This window comes from Anabrus simplex, chromosome 1 (genome assembly GCF_040414725.1).
Source record: "Anabrus simplex isolate iqAnaSimp1 chromosome 1, ASM4041472v1, whole genome shotgun sequence".
In the NCBI taxonomy this organism is placed as follows: Eukaryota; Metazoa; Arthropoda; class Insecta; order Orthoptera; family Tettigoniidae; genus Anabrus; species Anabrus simplex.
The window spans coordinates 966504724-966520279 of record NC_090265.1 but is presented as its reverse complement, the minus strand read 5'-3'; the positions used below and the strand labels follow the sequence as shown (position 1 = coordinate 966520279).

At 35.8% G+C, this 15556-nt stretch overlaps 1 protein-coding gene across 2 annotated transcripts in view; it reads right to left on the bottom strand.

Annotated features, from left to right (window-relative positions):
* LOC136875237 (protein lin-9 homolog) overlaps positions 1-15556 on the bottom strand; it is a 172498-nt gene that overhangs the window by 105900 nt on the left and 51042 nt on the right. For both annotated transcript variants that reach the window (XM_067148871.2, XM_067148872.2), the window contains exon 4: positions 4906-5041. In XM_067148871.2, coding sequence (XP_067004972.2) covers positions 4906-5041 — 136 coding nt within the window. The remainder of the gene's footprint in view (positions 1-4905; positions 5042-15556) is intronic.

Here is a 15556-nt window from a genome sequence, read left to right as displayed (position 1 = left end):
CCATTGATAATAGGAAGAAGTCTTAGGCCTAGATGGTTCAAAAATAAGTTTCCCAGGTAAAGGCAGTTACATACGTTACAGTATAACTGTACGATTTAACTGCAACGATGAACTGCGCAGTAAAACTAAAAAGCCCTATAGCCTCTACATGATACAGATAACTGCGCCGATCGACAGATCTCATCAGACATTTATCAAAGCAACATGTCATCGACGGACGATGATGACGTACTAGCAGTGTTGGGTCTGTGTGTGTGTATAACGAAAAAGCAAAAGACAAGCAGCGTGTGGTTTAAAGATTGGCTATTACAGAGAAAGCAATATTGACACGTACATTTATTAAATGAGTTACGCTTCGTAATACAGAATAACAGCACGTTAGTCCTGTTCGGTCCGGTTCCATGGCTAAATGGTTAACGTGCTGGCCTTTGGTCAGAGGGGTCCCGGGTTCAATTCCCGGCAGGGCGTAATATTGTAAATACAACTGTCACATGGAAATTTACAGGATATTGCAGAATTCCTTTAAGCATCTTATATTTAGGGGAAAAGACTCCAAGACAGCTGCAGATAATACATTCCAGTTATCGGTTTTGCACAGTTATACAGTAACATGTGTAGACGCCTTAACATTGATTTTACGAGAAAATTATTCTTAGTGTTACATGTAGTATGTGTTGTTCATATGAGAAGTCCAATAGATGAAAGTACCACAAATGCGGAGTGTATATCTCGTCAGTGTCTGACCCCGTTATTTTAGATTGTTTAACTTCGTTTAACTTCTTTTTGTAAGAAGTCTTAAGATTATTAATGTTTTTTACAACTACGTCTCTGTTGGCTTTGCAGTCAATTGATTTATATTTTTCAATCAACTTACTGTAGGCGGAGTTTTTCCCGTTCCGATTGTGATAATCTTTAGACTTCGTCTGCCAGAGACAAGATTCATTTCTATAGCATTCAATGAAAGCTTCTAAATGCTCACAATATCCGCTTTTGTCTTCCTGAGACATGTTGTGATAACTTGTAGCGCGCACTATCTTAACGAGTGACTCACTTGAACTGAGCAATCGGCAGTCGCCACGGTCCACATGTTGCGATAAAACTGTGCAAACGCAATCGACACAGTTTTATTGGTTAGAAAAATGAACTTGCTCCGATGAACTGGGCAAGCAGAAATAACTGTAACGATTTACCATCTACACGTGAGATAAATCTCCGCAGTTCAGTTGGTGCAGTTAAATCGCACAGTTATACAGTAACGTGTGTAGCCGCCTTAAGTCATTTCTAACTCATGCTTTGCAAATTACCTCATTCAAGATTTTCAATTCTAGTTTTTAAATATGCCCTTTGCCTAAATACAAGTTTTCTCTTTTTTAATTTTAATTAACCACAACGCAAACAAGAAATCTTAGGCAACCGGCTACTATGTTTTCACACTGGGTTATGAAAATGGATGCTGGAAAAAAATCGCAGTGATCATGGATAACTGCATAGTTCACAAACAATTACCAGTCCTGTGAAAGGTGGAGGTTTTCTATAGGTACTTCCCAGTGAACTATACCTCCATTCTGCTACCTTTAGACATGGAAATAACAAAGTGTTTAACAGGGTACTACAGAACCAACTTAATGGAGAGGATCTTCAGCAACTTAGAAAGAAATCTAGCATATCTGCATCAAGTTGATATAAAACAAGCATGTCACATGATAGCTGCAAGCTGGTAACGAATGAAAGCAGAGACCGAGCAGAACTGTTGGAGGAGGGCAGGCTTTTCATCTGAGGAAGAGGTTCATTGCAACAATTTTGATGATGAGGTGGGTGTGAGAGTACTGGACTCTGACAACAAACGGCTAGACGAGACTGTTCCGAAAGCAGAAGAATACCTGAGAGTAGATGATGAAATCAGTGCTTTTCCTGAACTGACAAATGAAACAATTGTGGAGGAAATCCCGGGAACAGAGAAGGAAGATGAAGAATAAGAAGAGGAGGTAGAAGGGCAAAAACAATACCATGGACCATCGCAAACTAAGGCAGAAGCTATCGAGTCTTGTGAAGCTATGCAGAATTTTCTGCCCAGTTTTCCATATGTTCCAGATAATAACTTAGTGAATCTCAACACAATTAGGTCTTTGAGTGTTTCTCTGCCTGTGAAGAGGAAGGAGAAATGGACTATCATTTCAGATTTCTTTAATCACGGTAGTTAACAGTAGCAGAGTGCTACATAGTGTGAACATCGATTATGTGTGAGAAATTAAAATTACATGGTCAATATGAATGTACTCTGCTGAACATAGGTAAGATCAAGGTAACTACACTACTAGGTAGGCTACTCCGGTGGTTGAAGCTCCCATTGGCTGGAGCGCTATGACATCACACGATATGAACGATAGCGAGTAAGGTACACAGTCGCAGTACAGCAAGCCAGTCAGTTCTCGCGCCTGTGAAACATCTTCCCAATCTTTCATCAAATAATAGTCAGGTTCAGTCCGATTCGATAAGTAACAGTACTTCCAATAGATTTAAAAACGTGAAAATGCGTTAAATTTCGTCACATACTGAGCAGGTACAACTTCAACTATCAAATACATAACATATAATATGATAAGAAATAAAATATTGCCATGCAACTCAAAATAATTTATTTCCTAATGAAGTAAATATTTACATCAAATGGCATACGAAAATATGCATCATATCGACATCTTTATAGAATTATACTAAAGTATTAAAACGTACGTGTCAGGAGACTTAATTAGTTGATGAACCATCCCAAAGCTTAGCCTTCTTATTGGCATATTTTCTCAGTGCTAGCTCCTTACTCTTTGCATTTAAATGCCATATCCTAATAAATGTCCTGGTCCTTATGTAGAGACAAATTAATTTGTCATGGAACACTGGAAATTTTGACTTAATAACAGAAATAAGAGTTTTCATTACGTTTTTGCATCTGGATACAGTCTTACCGTGAAACACAACAAATTAAATTTCGAACTGAGCTATGTTTTTTAACGACTCATGACTGGGATGTGTGCGGCCCCCTTTTGAAATAACCGAGATCCAGTAACAGGTATCTTCTCACACAACATTTTTGTCTCTTTCTTCGTATTTACAGTATATCGGATCACGGATACAGTATTATTTCACGAGCTTCAAAATATATTCAGAAATATAAGTTATTAGCACATAATAATGTTAATGTTATTGGATTTTGCGTCCCACTAACTATGTACTTGAGCACCTTCACCACCGGACTGAGACAGGATCGAACCTGCCAAGTTGGGCTAAGAAGACCAGCGCTCTACCATTTGAGTTGCTACTCAGCCCGGCTATTAGCATATAACAAAAATTATAGAAAATATGATTTTCATACAGTCCTTTATATCTGACACCTTTTTATGGTACGAGCCGTAATAATGGAAATATTCAAGAGTTTATTACAAAGTGTATCAACAACCAAGCATTGCTGACGAGGATGTATTGTTTTGCCATCACAGTAGCAAACTAACTGGCTATGATGGTTGTTTTCGTTATTATCTTTATAATATGCAAAATAATAATAATGTTATTTGTGTTACGTCTCGCTAACAAAATTTACGGTTTTCCGAGACTCAAGGTGCCATAATTTTGTCCCACGGGAGTTCTTTTATGTGCTGACAATTTATAGCACCACGGAAGTTTCCATAACATGTTGACTGCATTTTAATCAGTACAGTGGTTCTACTTTAGATACTGACAACATGAACACTGTTAACGTAGTGAACCCCTATAAAATTATTATGTACTAATAGCTGTACTGAGTAGCAACTCAGATGGTAGAGCACTGGCCTTCTTAGCCCAACTTGGCAGGTTCGATCCTGTCTCAGTCCGGTAGTGAAGGTGCTCAAATATATAGTTAGTGGGACGTAAAACCAATAACATTATTATGTGCTAATAACTTATATTTCTGAATATATTTCGAAGCTTGTAAAATAATAAAGTATCCGTGATCCGATATACAGTAAATACGTAGAAAAAAAACCAAAAATGTCGGTCGGTCACTTGCTTTCTTGGCTTACGCTGCGTGAACCATCAACGATAGACCGTAAGTGTAAGCATATGAACTGTAGAACATAGAAACCTCTACAAAAACGTCTGTGATGGTATATACCTATTTCCAACCGGTTACCCTTTAGAAGCGATTTTATGCTATAGTCCGTGGTTAAAAAATATAACCCCTCAAAATTAAATAAATATTTTAATATTATCCTCGAATTCCTCATCACAATAAATTGTTTGACCTCCTCCAGTATTTTATAAGAATTACAATAACTTTGTCAGGACATTATTTGCATGAATGGTTCAGAAGTTATGACCATTTTGGACTATAGTGGTAATACGCGTCAGCAGGACGGGCGAGTGCTGTCTCATATCACATGACGTCACACAGAAGGCGGCCAGGGAGAGAAAAAAGTGAGCGCGATGCGGGAAGACACCCCCTTGAGGAAAGGTATTGTCATTTTGTATTCTGTTTTTATTTCTGTTGTTGTAAACTGCATATTACTGGGAATTAAATGATATGATATGGCAGTAGTTAATGTGATTCAATTTTCATATGTTATTGTGTTCACAAATTGACATGAGAACCCATTATTCTAAATCCCTCTTTATAACAGTAATAATATCTTTTAAAAAACTCCTCTCCGTCCGATATCATTGTATTGAGGTTTCACTGAATATTTTTATAGAAAGAGGAATTAGGGGCTGGAATAAGTATTTACCAAGGGAGATGTTCAATAAATTTCTAATTTCTTTGAAATCATTTAAGAAAAGACTACGTAAGCAACTAATAGAGAATCTGAGACCTGGACAACAGCCTTATATGTAAATCGGTAGTGACTGACTGACTGAACATCTTCGAAGTATACACACCTGTGAACACCTTCTAGGTTTACCCATCATACGCCTGATTCGACACCATTCTACCATGGTCAGCTTGCGTGTTCGTATTTGTGGAAATGACTCCTTCAAGCAGATCATGAAGTCGTTATCCCCATCAAACAGAGGCCTGAAAGTTAATCAAGGAGGATAATTATGACAACTAATTACATAAGGTTAAAATTTTCATCACTTAAAAATCAATATATGTAGAGTTAAAAATGTACCTTAGTCCTAAAATTTCCAAAAATATGTCCAAATAATAAAAAATATATCATCAGTTAATAAATAGTATTCTCACATGATTTACTACATAGGGTGAACTATTTATGGTGTTCAATCCTGACCAGATGGGGGGTGTGGAGGTCATTGTGATACTATCATCATTTTTCTCCACAATTCCCTGTCATTGACTTGCTTCATCAGATCATGCATTATTCTTCCATATTACTGGTAATCTGGCAAATCCACCTAGTTGGGACTTTCTTGTGGCCTCTATCCCTTGGTTTTTCCACGAGTGGTGAACTTCTCCACATTTTCTGGTCCTCTCATTACATTTCAGTTGACAAAGCTGAACCTGGTCTGAGCTCTTTTCAGCTCTTTTAGGATGGAGTTATTTGTGCAGTGATTGGTCCATGGAATTCTCAACATTCTCCTCCAGCAAAACATTTTGGTTGCATCGATCTTATTCATCTCCTTTCTTTATGTCCATGACTCGCACCCATATATTAGTATGGGAAATACTAGACAGTTTATCAGTCTTATTTTCAGGTTTCTGGAAATGTGTTGGTTCTTCCATAGTCATGATAAATTTTTTCATTTCCATCTTAGAGTGCATCTTTGTTTTAACTCTTCTACTAACCCAAAATTTATAATCAGAGATACAAGATAAATGAAGACTGCCATGCCAAATAAGTACCAAAAGAGGCAAAACACATTTTATTGTGGAAATGGGTTGTAAGTGGCTCACTTTACAATATACAAAAAGCTGATGTATATAGTGCTTCTCCAAGTGAGCGAAAAGCGAAGTTCAGTTGAGGTGCAAGCCATAACGCCATGTGTTCCATGCTGCAACTGTAACCTCTCATATGTCTTACCACTGTGTTCTCATTCCACATGTTGGATATTGTGGTTAAATTTTCTATCTGTAGTGTTGAAAACAGGTAACTTTTTAATAATGGATAATGATATGGATCACTGTGGGAAACATACATGTGGTCCTGATAACTGGAAGAAGAATAAAAGAAAGAAGCAACTGAATTCGGGAAAGTCATATGTGTCTGCAGCAAAAGGTCATACTCTTGTACCAACCCAAAAGAAGCTTGCTAAGGGTCGTATTCATGAACGAGACTGACTTCGACTTACGTGAGTTCACTTAGTTGAGTTTCGTGGAAGTCTGTTTCATAGACTGAACTTTTACAAAGTAGACTCTGGCGTAAGTAGACTTTGGTAAGTTACGATGTGAAGAATTAGATATGAAGTTGGCAATGAAAACAATGGAAGAGCAGTGTAGCATCTCCCATCACTCAATGTTTTTTCTTAATAAAGAGGCAGAAGAAGAAGAAATTCAGCTGTTTCCTGCGTTATAGATCACCTTATAGACTCTAAACTCAATCCAGTCCAGTTAATACAGTTAATTTTTATTTCTCGACGATGGATGGAAAGAAAAAATTGCCAGCCTTCAACAACTATGAAAGGCTAACAACTATGTTACTAGAACTAGTGAAAGAGAAGAAAGATAGCCTATAGTTGAAATCGAAATCAATAAACTTCATCTCGTGGTTGACTATGCCCTGACAATTAAAACTAAAAATCCCTTTCCTATTACGGGAAACCTCAGCATGGTTGCCACCTGGGCTTATTATTGGTACATGGGTGCAATCAATAGCTCCAACCACTCCAGGGAAACGGGGTCTTTCATACACACGTCGCGCATTAGTTCGACATTCAGCTTCATTTGGGAACGAAACAAACTGTGGTCTCTTTCGGGCAGTCAGGATCGATATTCTTCTGATTATTCTACATACTGAGGGCTGGCTTACTCCTCGTAAATCAGCGGAATCAATTTGGAATTTACCTGAAAACCATGGAAGTGTGAAAGGCTATTGTATTTACCATAAGAAATGCATTAATCTGTACCGTTACTGATCATCCCTTAACCTAACTAGATAACATGATTAGTAGAAAGTGCAAAAACTGTGCGCTAAAGTAACAATAATTTTACTCTTACCTGTAGCATAATATCTTAACGACCGGGCGATTTGTCCGTGCGGTTAGGGGCGCGCGGCTGTGAGCTTGCATTCGGGACATAGTAGGTTCGAACCCCACTGTCGGCAGCCCTGAAGATTGTTTCCCGTGGTTTCCCATTTTCAAACCAGGCAATTGCTGGAGGGCTGTACCTTTATTAAGGCCACGGCCGCTTCCTACCCATTCCTTGGTCTTTCCTATCCCATCGTCGCCATAAGACTTATCTGTATCGATGTGACGTAAAGCAAAAAAAATCTTAACGAAATTAGCAACTGTATCATTGGAGGTATGGGTGATCCTCGATTATTATGTTTCTGTAATTCGTCTTCAAACATCGTTAGTACATCTAATACTGTACGTTTGTCGAATCTATTACATAAAATCAGCTTCATGGTCCGTATCGCACTTCAATAGATTCACAATGAAGTATTTATTTATTTTCCACCTAGTCGATACAATGATTGCCTAAGGCAATTTTTATTGGTCAAAAGTGGTACATGTTTCGTATATTATCAACATCTTCAGCCACATAACACAGTTTAGATGAAAAATATAAAAATTGACAAAGTAATGCTTTAGAGGAAGTGTCCTTGAAATTAACATAAGATTGACAAGATTAAAACAAACAAATAACTCAAGAGAAAATATATAAATTATTTCTACAATAGAAAGCAGTCGTCAAGGAAACACTTGTACAATATTCCATAGAGAAATTGTCCTAATAAATATTCTTTTCTTAATAATCCATGAAAAAAGATCAATTTATAAATTAAAAATTATACATTTTATAAGTAATTATCGAAATGAAGAAATCCTGATATCACAGTGCGGCTCTTATTATTAATGTAGATGAAAATATAACTAATTCCTAGTTGTCAAATCTTATTAAGCCTGCTTTCCTTTGGAACAGTAACTCTTGTCATTCTTTCACAGTTTTGCGCCGGGTGTAATATTGATGATGCGTTCTTCCTTGTTCTTGCACCTGAGGAGGAGGAGGAGGAGGAGCGGGGGATATAGGTGTGTCAAGAACTTCCTTGCTGTCACCTATAGCTTCAACTGAGGAGGAACAAGTTGTAGGGCTATCTGTAGGTGGAGAAATTCCAATTCTTTTTTCTTGATCCTTCTCAAGCATTTTCAAATATACTAGAATTTGATAATATAATGGATTCTTATATTCTACAGCCTCATTAAGGTTATCATTTTTCTTTACAAGTTGGTCTAGATGAATGTACAGGTCTTCATATGTGTTCATTAAGCTGCCCTTTTTTAACTTTTTTATGATGGTCAGGTCTTGTTCTATGTTTGTAAGTTTATGACCTGTGGCAGTCATGTGTGATCCCATTGCTGAGAATCTTCTATGTTTTTCAGCATTCACATGTTCCAAATATCTAACTTTAAAATTGCGGCCAGATTGTCCTATGTATGTGTTCTTACATTCAAAGCATGTGAGTTTATATATACCGGAATCAAAAAATTTATCTTTTTCCGAGAGATTTATTGTATCATGGTTGAAAATACTATGTTTCATGTTGTTATTGGTGGAAAATGCAATTTTGAAATTTTTTCTTTTAAATAAATTTGTTATTACATGAATGTTTGGATTATTATATGTGAACTTGATATATTTTTCAGTTTTACTAGGTTCGACTGCTAATTTAGATTGTTGCTTCTCCGAAAATTTATTAATTATTTTATCAATCATGTTATTGTTGAAACCATTCAAGAGGGCTCTTGTTGTCGGATAAACAACAGTTCTTTATTCCTTTCAGATTTGGATAAAGGAATACTAAACGCTCTGTTAATGTAACTATAATATGCTGATCTTTTCTGTGCCTCAGGGTGTAACGAGTTGTTCTTGATAGTGGTCAGTGTGAAAGTGGATTTTCTGTGTATTTTGAAAGAAAATCCTTTTTCTTCTCTTGTTGTGACTATGTCCAGAAAATTCAGTGATTTTTCAACTTCTTCTTCTAAAGTGAATTTTATATTGGAATCCAAATTATTCAATATATTTAAAACTTTATTGCTATCGGTGAGTCTGTTATCTATTATAGCGTAAACATCGTCCACATAACGTGTCCAAAAATCCAAACCCTCTATTTGATTAATAATTTTCGTGTGTTCCAAATAGTCTAAGTATATATTAGCCAATATTCCTGATGCTGGGGCTCCCATTGAAAGTCCTTTTTGTTGGTAAATTTTATTATTAAACATAAAATAATTTTGATTTAACACGAATTTTAAAACATTAATAAAATCTTCAATTTCTGGTATGCTTACTAATTTGTTCTTCGTTAAATTCTTCTTAATGATTCTGATAGTGTCTTCTATTGGAATGTTTGTATACATGTTGGTTATGTCAAACGAACATGTCGTGTGAGATGATCCAAGTTTAAAATCTTTAACTAGATTGCAAAAATCCACTGAGTTTTTGATAGGTGTTTTACAATGAAATACGTATTTACTTGATAAGAAATTATGTATAAATCTAGAAGTTTTATAAATGGGGCTATTTTTGAAATTTATGATAGGTCTAATCGGTTCTCCCTGTTTATGTAATTTCGGTAGTGCTCTTGCAGTCGGGAGTCTAGGGTTCATATTTATTAATGTTTGCACATCATGTTCATTAAACAAGAAAGACGTGCTTTTTAATAGTTTTTTAAGATCCCTCTGAATACGTGATGTCGGGTCTTTATCAACTGTACTAAACGAATTGTTATTAAAAAATGTTTCTGTTTTTTCAATATAAACATTTCTATCTAGGGCTACAACTGTTCCTCCTTTATCTGCTTTTGTGATAATTAAGTTATTTAGTTTGATTTTTTGTTTCAAGTTATTAACCGCCTTGTTGGTGCCTCGAAGTGATTGTAAACCTTTTACTAAAATAGGAATTTTCTTCTTAGCTTCATACCTTATGTCATTCTGTAAGTCTACAGGTAGATTCTGTATTGCTGTTTCTGTTTCAGCTAATGTGGTGATTAAATCATAACTTTTGTTTGAACTAGGCCAATTGAAATTAGGGCCTTGACTTAAAATAGAGGTTTCTTCTTCATTAAATTCTATCTCAGACAAGTTTTTAATTGGAGGTGGATAAACACTATCATCAAACGTAACATTAGGAACTAACCTTCTTTCTTCTCTATTAGATGCTAAATTTTTCAACTTAAATAATTTATTATCCAAAATTTCTTGTTTCATTTTAAGTGTGTTCTCCATTTTTTCATTGATATGTTTCTGGAAAGAATCCCATTCCAGAGGAAGCAAGTTCAGTGGTGCTGAGAGGTGCGCGAAGTACATTTTCTCATTAAGAAGTTTCTTTCTTTTATACATAAATTGAATTTCTCTTTTTAACCATATTTTATTGACCTGCATTTGAGTAAACTTATGATGATTAGAATAAATAGTTTTTCTTTGGGCACTTTTTAGAAAACTGGGAGTCAAATTATTTTTAAGGCATTCCTTCAAAAACACTATATCTTTTGTCACTTTAGCTATTTTCATCTTTAAGTTGAGGTAGGTGTTAGCTTCTTTGCTTGCCTGGTTGGCATTAGGATTACATAAAATCAGCTTCATGGTCCGTATCGCACTTCAATAGATTCACAATGAAGTATTTATTTATTTTCCACCTAGTCGATACAATGATTGCCTAAGGCAATTTTTATTGGTCAAAAGTGGTACATGTTTCGTATATTATCAACATCTTCAGCCACATAACACAGTTTAGATGAAAAATATAAAATTGACAAAGTAATGCTTTAGAGGAAGTGTCCTTGAAATTAACATAAGATTGACAAGATTAAAACAAACAAATAACTCAAGAGAAAATATATAAATTATTTCTACAATAGAAAGCAGTCGTCAAGGAAACACTTGTACAATATTCCATAGAGAAATTGTCCTAATAAATATTCTTTTCTTAATAATCCATGAAAAAAGATCAATTTATAAATTAAAAATTATACATTTTATAAGTAATTATCGAAATGAAGAAATCCTGATATCACAGTGCGGCTCTTATTATTAATGTAGATGAAAATATAACTAATTCCTAGTTGTCAAATCTTATTAAGCCTGCTTTCCTTTGGAACAGTAACTCCTGTTATATTTTCATCTACATTAATAATAAGAGCCGCACTGTGATATCAGGATTTCTTCATTTCGATAATTACTTATAAAATGTATAATTTTTAATTTATAAATTGATCTTTTTTCATGGATTATTAAGAAAAGAATATTTATTAGGACAATTTCTCTATGGAATATTGTACAAGTGTTTCCTTGACGACTGCTTTCTATTGTAGAAATAATTTATATATTTTCTCTTGAGTTATTTGTTTGTTTTAATCTTGTCAATCTTATGTTAATTTCAAGGACACTTCCTCTAAAGCATTACTTTGTCAATTTTATATTTTTCATCTAAACTGTGTTATGTGGCTGAAGATGTTGATAATATACGAAACATGTACCACTTTTGACCAATAAAAATTGCCTTAGGCAATCATTGTATCGACTAGGTGGAAAATAAATAAATACTTCATTGTGAATCTGTCGAATCTATATCGTTTTCTGAACTCATTTTCTGTATAAAATTGAACTGGGTTCCGTGCATCTCTTATAATACGCCGAGGATTCGGCACAACGTACTGAATAATTTCCTCGATCTCTTCAATTTCGTCTACAAAATTAACTACATCGGCAATATCTGCCATTTTATTATTTTTCTTATCTCAGAGTCTACTTAAGTACGGAACATCGGCGACTTGGAAGTAAAGTCGCCATCTAAGTTTACTTACCTCCAAGTAGCGATTATGAAATGGAAATGGCGACTTACCGCCTTCTAAGTCTAAGTCAAAGTCTTGTTCATGAATACGACCCTAAGGTATGGATGACAATGATAATAATAATGATGCTTGTTGTTTAAAGGGTCCTAACATCTAGGTCATCAGCCCCTAATGGTACAAGACAAAATATGACAAATTTCAAAAATTCATTCACTGATCACAATTCAAAACAAGATGATCATGACGATGATGATGAGTGAATGATTGAATTTAAAATAATCAGCAAATCCAACTCTCAATATTGAAAGTTAAAATAATTCCAAAATCCATCCACTGACTAGAATTCAAAAAGACGACGATGAACAATAATTATAAACTTAAAACAATCAGTGGATCTGACCTGCTATGCCCCACTTGCCCATAAAATAACTTAAAACAATGGTATAAACTGAACAAGAGACTGCTTCCAAACCCTAATCGCTGGTAAAGTAGAACCTAAATGTTCCTTACATAGCGGTACCAATCACAGATAACATAGACTCACGGCGTTCCTCACATAGTGGTACTTATCACAGGTAATGTACTACTCTCATATAACGCAGACCTATGGTGTTCCTCATATAACGGCACCATTCATAGGTAATGCAGACCCATGGTGCTCCTAGCATAGGTGGTACTAATTACAGGCGCCACCCAGACCTGTGGTGTTCCTTACAAAGTGGTACTAATCACAGGTACTGTAAACCCATAGTGACACACACCAGATGATACTAATCACAGACCCATTGTGTTCCTCACATAGTGGTACTAATCACAAGTAAAGTCGACGCATTGTGTTCCTCGCATAATGGTACTGTTGTTTTTGGAGTCATCAGTCCAAATACTGGTTTGATGCAATCCTCCATGCCACCCTATCCTGTGCTAACCTTTTCATTTCTACATATTGCATCCTACATCTGCTTGACATACTCATACCTTGGTCTACCTCTACCATTCTTACTGCCTACACTTCCTTCAAAAACCTACTGAACAAGTCCTGGGTGTCTTAAGATGTGTCCTATTATTCTATCTCTTTTTCTCGTCAAATTTAGCCAAATCGATCTCCTTTCACCAATTTGATTCAGTATCTCTTCATTCATGATTCAATCTATCCATCTCACCTTCAGCATTCTTCTGTAACACCATATTTCAAAAGCTTCTATTATCTTTCTTTCCGAGCTAATTATCGTCCTTGATTCACTTCCACACAATGCTACGCTCCAGATGATAAGTCTTCAGAAACATCTTTATAATTCCTATATCAGTGTTTGAAGTGAGCAAACTTCTTTTCCTAAGAAAGCTCTTCCTTGCTTGTGCTAGTCTGCATTTTATGTCCTCCTTACTTCTGCCATCATTAGTAATTTTACTACCCAAGTAACAATATTCATCTACTTACTTTAAGACTTCATTTCCTAATCTAATATTTCCAGCATCACATGCCTTCGTTCGACTACACTCCATTACTTTTGTTTTGGACTTATTTATTTTCATCTTGTACTCCTTACAGAAGACTTCGCCCATACCATTCAGCAACTTCGAGATCTTCTGTAGTTTGAAATAATAACATTAAGTTATTTATTAGACCACCTAATCAATACAAAATCGTAATAGTGGGACATTTAAAGTTAAAAACTTCATTATTGTTCCGTATTGAATAGAGAAATAAGATGTACAATATTATAGGTTAGGATCCACCTTTCAATACTCCGTAATAAGATGGTAAAAAGTAGTTACAACCTGTTTAATGGGACCGGTTTCAACACATTTTAAGTGTCATCATCAGCCAATTTGCGAAGATCTTAAAACAACTAGCACATTGAATACAGGCAAAAAATTAACATTGTATCATAACGCAGCAATTCAGTAAATGTTCAAAACACAATAATCACAGTCAAGAGAGTAAACAGAACATCACTAACTTGCGCCGAAAACAAATATAGCTGAAGTTCATAAGCAGGTCAAATATTCGCTTATGTAAAGTCGTTGCTAGGCAGGTCTTGTAGGCATTTGTTTCTCCGGCCGAAGAGCAAAAGGTGACGTGAATGAAGTCCTAGGAAAACAGTGTAGGATTTAATTTCGTCAAATTTCAAAGTGGATATATAGGTTTTATAAAATAATTTAAAACGTTAAAAAAGAATAAAGCCAAATAAAAAATATATTTAAAAAATAGGAAGAAATAATGAAAGAAATATGAGGTTCAACTCGAAACAACTTGCCGTAGTAATTGATAAAGAAATGATAAATAGAGAAAGGGGGACGTTAATTAGAGGGTGGTGATGGTGGTGGTGGTGGTGGTGGTGGTGGTTATTGTTATTAGAGGAAATACAATTGGGCAACAATCCTTAATATAATACTAATTCGAAGAAAAAAGAAAAAGAACCGACACTTCGAAAAATGAAGATATCGGTTAAAGGAAGACAAGGGCCACGAAGGGCGTGAAAATGAAAGACTCCCTAGCCCTCGCAAACCTAATAGCATCGGGGTCGGAAAAGAACAAGAATTGACCAAGGGAGATCGGACAGGATAGATGAAAGTGAGGAGCCTGGCACAAGTAAGTGGAAGCAATGCCAGGACTCAGCTAAGGGCCCCGTGGTCGCCAACCCACGCTCTGAAGTTCAGAGCCCCATCCTCCATCCCCCAGGGGCTCTGAACTTCAGAGCGTGGGTTGGCGACCACGGGGCCCTTAGCTGAGTCCTGGCATTGCTTCCACTTACTTGTGCCAGGCTCCTCACTTTCATCTATCCTGTCCGATCTCCCTTGGTCAATTCTTGTTCTTTTCCGACCCCGATACTATTAGGTTTGCGAGGGCTAGGGAGTCTTTCATTTTCACGCCCTTCGTGGCCCTTGTCTTCCTTTAACCGATATCTTCATTTTTCGAAGTGTCGGTTCTTTTTCTTTTTTCTTCGAATTAGTATTATATTAAGGATTGTTGCCCAATTGTATTTCCTCTAATAACAATAACCACCACCACCACCACCACCACCACCATCACCACCCTCTAATTAACGTCCCCCTTTCTCTATTTATCATTTCTTTATCAATTACTACGGCAAGTTGTTTCGAGTTGAACCTCATATTTCTTTCATTATTTCTTCCTATTTTTTAAATATATTTTTTATTTGGCTTTATTCTTTTTTAACGTTTTAAATTATTTTATAAAACCTATATATCCACTTTGAAATTTGACGAAATTAAATCCTACACTGTTTTCCTAGGACTTCATTCACGTCACCTTTTGCTCTTCGGCCGGAGAAACAAATGCCTACAAGACCTGCCTAGCAACGACTTTACATAAGCGAATATTTGACCTGCTTATGAACTTCAGCTATATTTGTTTTCGGCGCAAGATAGTGATGTTCTGTTTACTCTCTTGACTGTGATTATTGTGTTTTGAACATTTACTGAATTGCTACGTTATGATACAATGTTAATTTTTTGCCTGTATTCAATGTGCTAGTTGTTTTAAGATCTTCGCAAATTGGCTGATGATGACACTTAAAATGTGTTGAAACCGGTCCCATTAAACAGGTTGTAACTACTTTTTACCATCTTATTACGGAGTATTGAAAGGTGGATCCTAA